Below are 13,893 nucleotides of genomic sequence, written 5' to 3'. Positions count from 1 at the left end.
TACCACGTTAACTGTTCCTGGTGCCACATTGTTTAATGGCATGAAACGATACTCTTTAAAAAAATAAGAACGCCATCCATTGCCTTAAATGAGTAACTTACCATATTGTGCTGAATATAAGACTATTTATTTTGTTATCGGGGACGGGGACTAGACTAATTGAATTTCAATGTACTTTTTTCTCTAATTAGTCTTGAAAAATGGGGTTCATCTTATTATTGGAGTAGTCTATAATCGGCACAATGCAGTATTTAAAAAAAAAAAAAAAAACAGGAGCGGGATGGGAGTGGGAGTCATCTCGAGTGGGAGCGGGATGGGATCAGGAGTCATTCTACAGGAGTGGGACAGGACAGGATTTTTATTTTTACCCTGGTCCAGGATTGGGACAGGACAGGATTTTTTCTGTGGGAGTGGGACAGGACAGGAGTGGAAATCCACTCCCGTGTCAGTCTCTAGTGTGCACAGGAGGGTGGCAGCATGGAGGTGAAGCACCGGAGAACACAATGTTGTTTTTGTGAAATATTAACAACATCCCGCACCCGTTGTTAACTACCATAGTTAATGTTACTAGGTGTGTGTACGTGCGCGCGTGTACGAGGGTCTGTGAAAGCAGTGTGTTCTTTCTTCTCAGTTATGATTTGAACGTAACAGATTCTGCCTTTCCGCTCCAACTCTGGCTCCACGTCAGCCACTCCCACTCTCCATTCCCTCTCTGTCATTGCCACACGCCTGTTTCCACCCCCTCTTCAGCCCAACAGTGCCGTGCCATGCCCATTCCACACCTGAGAACACTTCTGCAATCACCCTGCTCCCTATAAGACTGGACCAGGGGGGCAGTCAGACAGATATTTCGTGAAGCCACTAAGGAAATCGGGACTTCCTGAAAGTTCATATAATGGCCTGTTGTGGCACTGTCATTGGGCCCAAAAAACCCATAGCTCCATAGAGGCCCATGTATTTGGGCCCAACTTCACCTAGACTGTATTACCTTAATAAACATGGTCATGAATACTTTCTGCTTCCAGTCACTAGTTTAAAGTCTCATTTCTCATGTCATATTATTCTTTTTGGAAAATTATGGTCCCATTTATTAAATAAATGACCATAAAGTTGCGTATGTTCTGAGGGGCGTGGCTACCGTTACAGTCTATGAACGGGAGCCACCCCCCGTTCAGTCAAAATAAAACCCAACGAAGAGTATTTGTCCATATTTTTAACAGTCTATGGACTGGAATCATTCCACTAACACACCGTCAGAACATACTCTGTTGTCCCTGAGCTCTTGTTGTTCCTAGCGTTGCACTCCGAAAGGTTTGAGTTTTGGACTTGCTACGTGGTGCTTTTTGAAAGGTTTGAATTTTGGACTTTCTGTTGAAGGCTTTATGCTTTTGAAGAGTTTTGCATTGTGGGCGTTCCTGTTTTTTTTCTGAATGCAGCTATGACACACGAGACATACTCTTCCTTCCATATGGTTGGCCTAAACTCACACGTCCCAAATGTAGAGTGGATTTATGCAGCTTACAAGGCTAAGCCACCTACTACACATGCTCAAAATGATGATGATGGCACCTTCAGAGAAATGGCCAGGGCATCGCTCCTACTGGACCTGCGCAGGAGGAAGGTCCCCCTGGCTGGTGCAGAGCAGAATACCTTTCTGAAAGACTCTGGAAAACTGGACTCACAAAGCCAAGGGCTTTGGGGTCTGGTCTGATTGGCCAGATCTCAATGACCTGTGCCATGGGACAGGAGTCCAGCTAAAATGGGCAAAGAACAATGAAAACGTGCTCATCTCTGACGGATTAATTACAGACTCCAGCGTGGTAGTGGAGGCTACCCTCACCCACCAGGGAGCGGACACTAGACTACAGGTAGAAACGGCTAGAAGAGTCCTGCTTAGTACGAAACAGACTGAAGCCAAACAGCATTGGTGTGGACTTGGACTGCAGGGAAAGTTGGCCTGTTTGATTCGGCTGATCACTCCGTGTCACATTTGATGTACAAAAAAGCTGCTATTGGGGAGGATGTTTTAAAATGCACCATCAAAGCTAGACTGCAAGTATTACCAACTAAGTACAATCAGTCAATCCGGTACCCTGACCTCCACACTCCACTTTGTATAAACCATCACGATTCTGAACAACAGCTAGAATCCATCGCACACATAACACATGGATGTAGTGCATACAGAAATGTGTATATTGCTCGCCACGACCGGATCGTTGACCTAGTGTCTGGTGCAATTCAAAAATATATGCCAACCAGTGCAGCCATGTATAAACATTTAAGAGTATTATCAGACTGGTGCATGCGATGTCTTTGCGCGATGTCTTTGCTAACATCCCAAATACACTGGATGTTGTCTTTGTTGACACCAGCCACAAGGAGGTCCTGATTCTGGTGGTGGGCTTTTGTCTTAAACCTGTACATGGACGGGGCATTCCAAGTACCAACCATTACCCCCTCCCACCCTGCCAGCTCTCTTTTTGCACCCCTGCCCTCAGGTAAATACTTCGGTCTCTAAAGTGCAACAAGAACAGTACTTATCCCGAGGCTGTTAGCCTACTGAATGCTGACCCTCTTTTCACGATGCGAGAAATTGCTATTTATTTACCATGAACTGTAACGTTGAATTACTCTTATTTATTGGCCTCTCTCTGATGAATTGTAACGTTTTGCATTATTCTTATTCATTGGTCTCTCTCATATGATGTTTGTACTTTTGTATCTTTTTCTACTGTCCGAATATGTGTCTCAAATCTGTATTTAGTCTGTTTTTAGTGCACTAAAACAAATTCCAATCAACTCTGTTGACATGGCAATAAAGTATTGAATCTTGAATCTTGAAAATGACTTGGAATCATTACAAACCTTGGGTATCGATTCGTCATACTGTTAAGCCCATCACACACCGGGTGCGCAGCGGCGCGGCAATGCCTGGAAAATAGAACAGTGGCGTATCGGAGCGTCGGACGCCGCCGGTGTGCGATAGGTTCATTGAAAATAACGGAGGCGGCTGTTTTGACGCGCGGCATTCGCAGACGGTGCGTGTAGCCCTTTATTTGGAAGCCTGGGCCATGTACATAAACTGACCAAGAGTGGCCTAATAATAGGTAGCATGATTAAGAATGAAGCCAAACAACTTGACAAATACTAACTCCGTTTCGGCTGTTCTAGGCAGTTTGTCTGTGTGGAGGAGAAGGGGGCCATGTGTATCCTTAAGTGAACATGAACTGTCAACCGCGTTATATTCGTTTCCTTGTCAGATTAATTGTAATTTGCGGATTCAAATGAAGAAAGTGTGTGTGTGTGTCAGAGCATGTGAGCGGAGCGGAGCGGGGGGATTTTGACGTGAGCGCGGAGCGGGTTTTTAAATGGGTCAGATTGACTTCCGGAGTGAGAACTGTCCTCCGCTCCGAACCGCTCCGAGCCGCTCAGTGCACACGGCACGGCACTGTGCAAGCTTGGCTAGCAGTTTACATTACTTTATTGGGACACACACACACACACACACACACACACACACACACACACACACACACACACACAGTCACACACTAAGACCGAGTTTGTTGGTGTGTCAACTACTATAGTTTCATTCACAAGTACACTGGACTGGAGGCTTGTTGTGCTGTAGTAGTGATAACAACGTTAGCTAACCAGCTAATGCGACGCTAACGCTATTCCCTCTCTCCTTGTTGCGCACAGCCGTGCTTTTGTACACATTTCCATCCGTTCGCCTTTTAAATCTAAATGTCCCATCAACACACGGGTCCAAGGCGCAACGCGATCTTATCTGGTTCTTGGGGTTTCATTAACACTGAGCAGTGAGCACTGACTGCAGTGCTGCCTGCTCGTTACGTCTCCACCTAAGGTCCTCCTCGCCCCGCAGACGGCGCAGTATACACAGGAAGAGAGGAGAGGAGAACAACAAGTCTAAAAAGGAGGGGAGGAGACCTGTCTGTCGCCTAGTCGCCTGTGTAATCTAAATAAAACTGTAAATAGAAATAAAGTGTGGGCAAATGTCGACTCGGGATAGATATTATTACTGTAATGTAGATGATACTCGGGGGGAACACCTTTTTCTTTTAAAGATAACTTTTTTTTACACCAGCGTTGGTGTCTGTACGCGACAGATTTCAGTTGTGCGCGAGAGCATTTGGCCATGTGCGCGCACGGGCGCACGTTAGGGGGAACATTGGCTACAACAGAGCATGTGAGCGCGAGCGGAGCGGGTGGATTTTGAAGTGAGCGCGGAGCGAGCGTAGAGCGGCGTGGGGAGAGATGAACGTGAGCGCGGAGCGAGCGTAACAAAAGCCGTCGAGAGCGAAGAGCGGAATTATCGGCCGCTCCGCTCCGCTCACATGCTCTGGTGTGTGTGTGTGTGTGTGTGTGTGTGTGTGTGTGTGTGCACTGACCCGTATCCCCTCTGAGGCAGACATTCCAGTATGTCGTAGCACAGACTGAGCTGGTCGTCTCTCTCTGAGCTGTAGATGCACTCCAGAGCTACCGACATCAACTGGTCTGGATCGCCCATGATCTTCTGTTGGCACTGATATGAGAGAATACACAAAATAATAATATCAATAATAATAACTCACACTCACTCAAATGGATAAGTCTGACAGTTGTGAAAGATACTTTATATTAGGTTTTAAGGGAATAAGGTTGCATCCGTGAACAATCAAAAATATGCTGGAAATGTTTCATGTAAATGTCATTAAAATCAACGTTGACATGAAACACTGACTATGTAGGAAGTAAAAAAACGTGGCACTTTGTTTCAAAAAGGGTGCAGACCACTGCTGTACGTATATGCATGCATAGTACATTTTATACGCGCATTTGTTTCATTCGACACGCTTGTCAGTGTAGACACATGTTCCCTATGGCAATGAAAGTAGCTTTGAATCAAACTGAGATGGATTGAGAGGAGAGGAATGCTACTCCGTTACATGTCACACGTGTATGTGCATGTGTGCGTGCGTGCGTGCGTGCATGCGTTCACAGTGAGGTCCGTCAGGGCCAGCTATTCTCTACTTACGTCAGGTTCAAAGTGCTGGAACACTCTCAGACCCCCTTTCCACCAGTTGGTTCCAAATGGGAACCGGTTCAGTTATTTTTGGTTCTTAGTGAGCCATGGCTCCAAAATTGGTGGGAAAACTAAACCTATATTGCATTGTTTATAGGTTCAATACAAGTAAATGAATACATGATAACCCTTCCACAGTAGTAGCTTTTTCATATTTTTGTTTATTTTGCATAATTTCCTACATAATGCCTAATTTGCATATCTAAAAATGTAAAATTTGTAATACAATAAATCATTGTCTTCGTGTAAGTAATCAATTGGGGGAAGTGTCATGGTGATAACAATATAATATAGGTATGGTTTTGCACACTCAATTCATAATTAACTTTCCAATTTTGGAGCTCTGGTTCATGGACTAAGAACCAAAAAGAACTGAACCGGTTCCAACCGGAACCAACCGGTGGAAAGGGGGTCTCAGAGGCAGCGTGAGGTCCGTCAGGGCCAGCTGTTCTCTACTCACGTCAGGTTTACAGTGCTGGAACACCCCCAGAGGCAGCGTGAGGTCCGTCAGGGCCAGGCCGACCAGGTATTCTCTGAGCAGCGTCTTGGAGCTCCCGGTCGTCTGTCTCTCACAGCGGTGGAGGAAGGGCATCATCCACTGGAACGCGTTCTTCACGTAGCGCTCCGGAGGAGACTGAGGGGGGGGGAATTATGGCAGACACACAGGAAGTCAGGAAAAACGTTTGCGCAAAATGTTGGAGGAGGGTTTTGACTGGAGCCGAATTCCAATACCCAAAATATCGGCCACTCTGCCTCACGGTGTTACGGTGAAATTGGTGACCTGCTGAAATGTGTGACAATCGTGTAGACGTCACATAATGTCAGTGTCCGTCGGTCCGAATGCAAATCGTTGCAGTTTGTTCAAATGTACAGGGAAATTGGTATACCCATATGTATGTACACTCTCAGAGTTTCAGACCCATTAGGGTCCATTTGGTTCCTAACTATCATTTAGCTGAGGACCCTCTGTGACTCCCTTAAGGACCCCTAGGGGTCCCCGGACCCCACTTTGGGAACCACTGGCCTACAAGCCAGTTGGTATGAGATGCTATTTTTGTTTAAGAAGCGGCAATAAACCAGTTGAAAATATAATTATTTGGCTACCAAACCCTTTGTTTTATGCTTTTTTATTGAATTAAAAATATATATATTTGTGTGTGTGTGTGTGTGTGTGTGTGTGTGTGTGTGTTGCCTCCACACATTCCATTCAATTGAGCCCTTTTGTTGTCTCTCACAGCTGAGGACCTTAGGTCTGATCACCCAGCTGATGTTAATCAGAGGTTAGAGGGAGAGCAGAACAAGCCAAGGAGATATTTCTTTTAAAAATCAAGACTCTGGACAGGAATGGACTAGGAACGTACTTTCTTTTCTGACATGCTCAGATATTTAGGAACCGGCCCGCGACACTTCGGTCGCACTACAGCAACTATATGCAGTGGCACTGGTGCTCCCAGTTATATGTTTAGATCGCACAGATTAAAATTCAGGCGCATTTTGTTCAGTTTGACCTGCAGCAATTTTGGATATATGTCATATAGTAATGTCTTGCATAGATGAGAAAACAGGCCTGAAAGGTTCACTCCTGTGGTCTCTAACATTACACCAAGCTGTTTAAGCATTTATTTCATATTTACATGTCTATTTCAGCTCTGATATTTATTTCAGACATGCTCTAGTATGTGAAGTCTGCCCAAGATGGTGTCGGAGGAGGGGGCGTGGCTTACATTCTTCATGAGGAGGCGGAGCTTGTCGATGTCACTGAGCTGCTGCAGGTGTCGCAGCGTGACGCTCAGGTCGCAGCGCGTCTCGTACACCAGAGTCTCCATGGTAACCAGGTCGTCACACAGCCCCTCCAGCCCCGGGATGTCACGCTCCTTCCCCAGACGCACCAATGACAGCGCACAGTCCACCTGAGACAGCCAAGGAGAGAGCACAGAACACCTGAAGCGACCAATGAGAGAGCAGACTCCACCTGAACCAACCAATGAGAGAGCAGACTCCACCTGAACCAACCAATGACAAAGCACAGTTCACCTGAACCAACCACTGAGAGCAGAGTCCACCTGAACCAATCAATGACAAAGAGCACAGTTCACCTGAACCAACCAATGAGAGAGCAGAGTCCACCTGAACCAACCAATGAGAGAGCACAGTTCACCTGAACCAACCAATGACAGAGCATCAGGGTTATACTAGTTTTGGATTTTTGAGTGGCACGTTTTGGTTTAGTTTTAGTTGTTTGGAATATAGTTTTTTACCAGCTGCTGTGAGGCACAGAAGAGCTGGTTTATGAACAATCGTGTCTTTCCGGACTAGCAAGCTATCTCTCTCATTGGCTGCCGTAGTGCCCGTACCACACTGCGTGAAAGAGGAGTTAACGGGAAATTTTGGGCACTAGATTTGCCCGTAAACCTCAAGTTTAGCAGGCATATACAGTTAATATACAGGTGTGATGGTACAAATCGGGAGTTTACCAGAGTTTTTTTTTTCTTGTAAAGTTTAACGGGAGTTTCCTGTAATATACACATCCGCATTCCATGCTTTTTGAGCAGTGCTAGCAAGCTATCATTCTCATTGGCTGCAGTAACCCGCCGCCATGATGCCTCAGAATTATTTAGGCCAACTAATTTCAGAATAACAGCGCAGCGCAGCTAAACAGTGTGTGACCTGCATGAGCGCACACCCGCTGAGTTAATGGGTAACAGTAACACAGTTGAGTCTCAGTCGAGACGGGGACCCCCACTGTACCCGCGGACCCCCATGCAGACTGTCGTGGACCCCCGCGATTTTGACACATATGAGAGATGTTCTTTAATACCTGCCCAGCCAATGTCAACACTACAACTGACGGGTGCAGTACTTAGTTTAGACTAGTCATTGGTTAGACCAGTCATTAGTCCTACAACTACAACCTATCTCAAACCCTCACCCTAGCTCTGGTCCATAGCTCTAATGCATTTCATTTAGAGCTATGTTACTCTCAACTTCTGCCGCTCGCATGAATGCAGACCAGCCTCTACTCTTTAGCGTAAATAAAAATTACGTTTTTGCTACTCACCAAAACAAAGGCTAGTTGTGTCATTAGAAAGCCTACTTTCCTTAGTGGAAGCACTCTGAGCCCCCCACCAGAAGGTGCAGCGGAGTAACTAAAAGTATTTTGTTCCCGGTGGAAACAAAATCCCCTTTTGGCCAAAAAGTACAGTTTATACGTGTGGTGGGGGGCTCAGAGTGCGTCCACTAAGGAAAGTATGACACAACTCGCCTTCTTTTTATTTACGCTAAAGAGTAGAGGCTGGTCTGCATTTATGCGAGCGGCGGAAGTTGAGAGTAACATAGCTCTAAATGAAACGCATTAGAGCTATGGAACAGAGCTAACCCTAACCTCCCATGGGGCAGAAAACCTAAACCTAACCTTAACCCATGTCTAACCAATGACTAGTCTAAACTAAGTACCCCCAACTGACAGCTGTGTGTGAGGTGTGCTATATAATGGTTTGGAGAATGGCTTACGTGGGGGTTTACAAATACCTACAATCAAATGGACCCATTTATTGTCATAAGGGTCCTTTTGTTTCAAGTCACTAGCGGTGTGGTTTGGGCTTTAGTTTTAGTCGTTTCATACCTTGGTTGTGTGTCATGTGCAGGATTGAAAAGTATTGTGTAATAAAAACTTAGCAAACGGTAGCATAAAAAAATGAATTCAATTACAGATGAACCACCAGCAACCCATCCACAAATGAAAACCAAGGGCATTTTGTCTATAATTTCAGTTAGTTTCTATATACACACACAATAAAGTTAGTTATTGCTAATTTATTTTTATTGTAGTTTTTATTAAAATGTTACCACTAGGACCGACAACTAGGAAAGGTTTGTTTACGTTTAGAGCAAGAAGTGTGTCACAGTGAAAACCTTCCTACTTGAATGGAGAAGTGTGTCACAGTGAAAACCTTCCTTCCTTCCTTTCTTTCTTTCTTTCTCACCTTTATTTATACTCGGAAATACAGTTGAGGGCAAGCCCTCATTTTCAACGTTTCCTACCTGTCTGGAGCAGTGTGTCACAGTGAAAAGCTTCCTACCTCTCTGGAGCATACATCTATGATGTGCGCCCGGGGGCGGTACCAATGTATGTGTGTCACAGTGAAAAGCTTCTTACCTGTCTGGAGCAGTGTGTCACAGTGTTTAGCTTCCTACCTGTCTGGAGCAGTGTGTCACAGTGAAAAGCTTCCTACCTGTCTGGAGCAGTGTGTCACAGTGAAAAGCTTCCTACCTGTCTGGAGCATGCATCTATGCTCTGGGCTCGGAGGCGGTACCAATGGGTCAGCTGATCGATGGAGGGCGTGGCCGCACGGAAACACAGCAGCTCCGGAGTGTCCTCGTACAGAACGCTGTCGTCATCACACTGAGTCTGATCCAACACCGATCTGAGAGAGAGACATAGAGAGACACAGAGAGAGAGAGAGAGAGAGAGGGGAAACAAAAATAGTGTTTTGTCCCAAATGAGTTAATAGCACAGCAAGACTCTAGACATACGTGCGTGCATGCGTACCTGCACTCCTCTGCCTCACACCAGTCCATATCTCTGTGTCTCTGCTCGTCCCACGGAATCAACTGCAGCTCTCCATTATCGTCCACACTGAGGTGCACACACACACACACACACACACACACACACACACACACACACACACACACACACACACACACACACACACACACACACACACACACACACACACACACACACACACACACACACACACACACACACACACACACACACACACAGTAAATCAATACTTGCAGAGTCAAATCCACTCGGCCATAAAGCACAGGACAACTGTGGTGGGAGGTGTGTCAACGGACCGGACAGAACACAGCACTGAGTCCTAAGACACGGAGGATGAACAAGCACTTCTTGTTTTGTTGTTTGTCTCTGTGCGTCTGCAGACAGGAACATAATGCATAGTGGCCATTAAAACATCAATGAGATGTGACCAAAGATGGTCTATTTATGAAGATGGGCCAACTTCATTGGAGCCACTATAGAGGTGAAATCGTACACAAAGCGTACAAATGGTCTCCTAAAAAATAGTAGGCGTGGTTTGCTTCTCAAAGTTCAAGGTTGTCTTTATTTGTCTCCCTTTGGGAGAAATTTGTCTTGGAGACAGAGTCACAGCTGCATACAAATAACAGACACGTTCACATAAGAAAAGGCAAAACACCATGAAACACCCAACATACAAAACAGAGATATTGCACACATTCCCTTGATAAAGTGCAACTAGTCAATAAAGTGCATCTGGCAATCCCTGAATCTCTTCTCCCCGCGAGAGTTTGTTGCTGGGATAAAGAAATGTCGATAACGAAGTAGATTTTCTCCTGATTTGTCTCGCTAAAAGAAGGCCTTTTAGTATGAATATCTTGTAAATATCGTGTGCCTCGTGACGATTGGGTCCAGTATTTAGTTCAGTATAACCATGGAGTTGAGGAATGGTTTAGAAGCTGTGTTCACGTTCACTCTCCCATTGGAAATGAATAGACTCCAACATTCTTCCCATCTCCTAATAATGTTACAGGCCCACCTCACGCAGATACGGGAAGTAAAGCAAAGTTGGCCTCTCTTGCTCATTTTCCTCTTGGATGTGACTCAGTGATTCTCGTGCCAGTTGCCGTGCGGTCATTCTCTGGCATTGTCGCTGATTCTTGTGTTGTTTTTTGGGGTTTTTTTCGCGGCTTTCGCCTTTATTATTTTTTTATTTTTTTATGGACAGTAGACAGTAGGCTGACAGGAAATGGGGAGAGAGATGGGGGGGGAAGACATGCAGTAAAGGCCGTCGGGATCGGGAGTCGAACCCGCGGCACACTGCCAGACTGGATTACCAGCCATGGTGCCTGGACCATTGAGCCATGGCTCAGGCCAGAAGTCACACTTTTCTAATAATGATGACTGCCTTCCTGCTGTCATTGCATCCAGCTCCTGCACTGGACCCAGGGGGGCAGTCAGACAGATATTTTGTGAAGCCACTAAGGAAATGAAAGTTCATATAATGGCCTGTTGTGGCGCTGTCATTGGGCTCAAAAAACCCATAGCCCCATAGAAGTCCATGTATTTGGGCCCACCTTCACCTAGACTGTATTACCTTAACACCCTCCGCGCCATTGACTTAGATTAATGTCAATTCATTAATAAAACGCTTGCCGCCATTGCCGTAGCCCTTCGGCAATTGTTGTTTTATAGTGCATTTGATCGATCGAGCCATAATGCTACTTACGTTAGCCGGTTAGCTAGCTGTGTTGTTAGCACAGCATTGGATCGTTCATCTTAGTTCGTCGTCGCCATAAGAATCCATTCTATCCGTTTCTTTCAATCGCCTGTATCTCCTATTCCTTGTCCCAGATGGCATTTTTGGTCAAAACAGCGTTTCTTTGACGGCACGAGCCGACGTTGTGGAGGGCTATAGTGTACCCGGCATGATGTGATCAAGTAAACAAAGGTTGTCATAGCAACGTAAAGCTGGCAGAGATGAGCTCACTTCCGGTTGAGGCAAAATGTGGCTTTTCAAAATAAGAGCTCAAATTAAAAAAATGCTGGCGTGAATTAGGACCTAATTTATCAATAAATGGCGGCAGTCTAAGTGTTAATAAACATAGTCATGAATACTTTTTGCTTCCAGTCACTAGTTTAAAGTCTCATTTCTAATGTCATAATATTCTTTTTGGAAAATTATGGTCCCATTTATAAAAAAATGACCATAAAGTCGCGCATGTTCTGAGGGGCGTGGCTACCTTTTACAGTCTATGAACGGGATCCCCCACCCACTCGAGTCAAAATAAAAACCAACGAAGAAGAAGGGGGGAAGTCCCGCCTCGTTGTCTGGGCCAGCCAATGGGCCAGCTGGGCCCAAACGGATCTAGAAAATGGCGACTTCCATTGCAAGGACTGACAGGCTTCATTTTACGTTCATGTTAGACCCGGGGAACGCTTTGTCCATATTTTTTACAGTCTATGACTGGACCTGACATGCATACACAGACTGTGTGGGCCGATCCTTTCTTTAACTCGTTATACTTTAGCCATTGAAAAATAGCAGATCTACAAGCTCGTGAAAAATCGTGAAAATGTAGTGCAAATCTTTTAATATATATTATTTCAGTGCGAACGTTTTTAACTCAGATCTTTGCTTCTGGGGGGGTCCCTGGAACTACATATTTTCAGATGGGGGTCGGCAGGAAAATACATATGAATGTGGTGGTCCTTGACATGAAATAGTTTGAAGCCGACTGACATAGAAACATTGGTTTTTCAGAGAAACTGTCAGGATTTAGAAGGTATTTGTAGAATCATTCTCAGGTTGAAATGGGTTAAAGCTGATATAGACAAGTTCCAGTGTTTGTACACAAAAGTTAAATAGCTCCACCCCCCTTCCCCCTGTCATTCTATTGGCCGATCCAGGTCACTTCAGGATATGGGATTGTTGTTGCTCCTGGGAGGGACGCTATAGATATTGCGCTCGTATGGCTAAATATAACATAAAAAAAATATCATCGTTCATGTGAACTACTCTGTCCACGGTTATTCATTGCAATGAAGAAAAATCGCTATGATGATCCGCAACGGTTTGGTGGCCGGACCACCAAACCATGCGCTATACATAGCGATTATCATCATTTCAATAGGCTTACATATTAAATCATTCCATTTCACATGAACAATGGTGAAACTAAGATATGGGCATAATATTATACATTGCAATGAAATTGCATAGCGTTTTCATTATAATACTGCTAGGTTGAACACACCGTCACAGCCTCGCGCTGCAATTGGCTAAAAGTTTAAATCCCCTCCGACGTCCTGAGTAGTAAACTGTAGTGGATATAAACAGTGCATTCAGCCACAGGGGGCCAAAGGGAGAGTGTGCTGTTGCAGGAGAACACCTCAGCATCATAATATAGGGAAAGATAGAGGGAAAAAAAGCCCAAAAAACCGTGTATCTCTAAGGGAGATGCCTGCCCACCCGTCTGAGAGAACTCATTTATGCCGCTTGTATTCTCGACCTTATTCTTTCGGCCATGACCCCACACTTCATGACCAACGAAGATTGCTCGGGGTGTGTGTGTGTATTTGTGTGCGCGCGTCCTACCAGGCCTCAGGCAGTAGGGGGCAGTATTCATGAGGAGAGGTGGTTTCTGGGAAGTTGTAGAGTAGCGCCAGGCGATGCTGCAGGAGATCAGCTCCGTGATACGTGAAGAGGATGTCTAGAGCCTGCACGTTACTCTCCTGTATGCGTAAGCACACGCACACACACACACACACACACACACACACACACCCCTTTAGAAACCAGAGATAACCCAACATGCACTGCTTTATGAACCAATCCTGATAGCTGGGTCCCAATTTGTTACAATCGTGCACTTGATTGTTTTTTATTTTTTGGCATGGTGTTAGGTATTGTTATAAGGTTTTCAAAAAGCATCGTAAACGAGTTGGGCTCGCCCCTTAGTGGTCCGTTTGCAATTAATCTAATATTAAAAACCATAATAAGGGATAAAAGAAAAAAAATAAATGGATTCTATTAGGGCTAAATGGGTTAAAAGGACAAAAACCTATGTTTCTATGTCAGTGGTGCTTAGGGGTGGGTCCCGAACCTCGGGACCAATCCGGTACCGAACCGAACATGCTCGAGTACCGAGTACCCATTACAATAATTCAATTTCGGTTCTCTCTATCGGTTCCTGGGTGACACCCTGCACGCACGCACATAAAACAGCTGATTATAATCAGATCATTTTACTCTGAG

General features: G+C 45.2%; 1 protein-coding gene across 1 annotated transcript in view; it reads right to left on the bottom strand.

Annotated features, from left to right (window-relative positions):
* LOC308312251 (NBAS subunit of NRZ tethering complex-like) overlaps positions 1-13,893 on the bottom strand; it is a 98,141-nt gene that overhangs the window by 45,256 nt on the left and 38,992 nt on the right. Inside the window, 6 exon segments of the mRNA XM_080794629.1 lie at positions 4,416-4,549; positions 5,550-5,723; positions 6,814-6,999; positions 9,360-9,513; positions 9,639-9,725; positions 13,234-13,370. Coding sequence (XP_080650755.1) covers positions 4,416-4,549; positions 5,550-5,723; positions 6,814-6,999; positions 9,360-9,513; positions 9,639-9,725; positions 13,234-13,370 — 872 coding nt within the window.

This window comes from Protomyctophum bolini, assembly GCF_963924005.1.
Source record: "Protomyctophum bolini genome assembly, contig: SCAFFOLD_58, whole genome shotgun sequence".
Taxonomy (NCBI): Eukaryota; Metazoa; Chordata; class Actinopteri; order Myctophiformes; family Myctophidae; genus Protomyctophum; species Protomyctophum bolini.
This window is presented reverse-complemented; position numbering and strand designations above follow the sequence as displayed.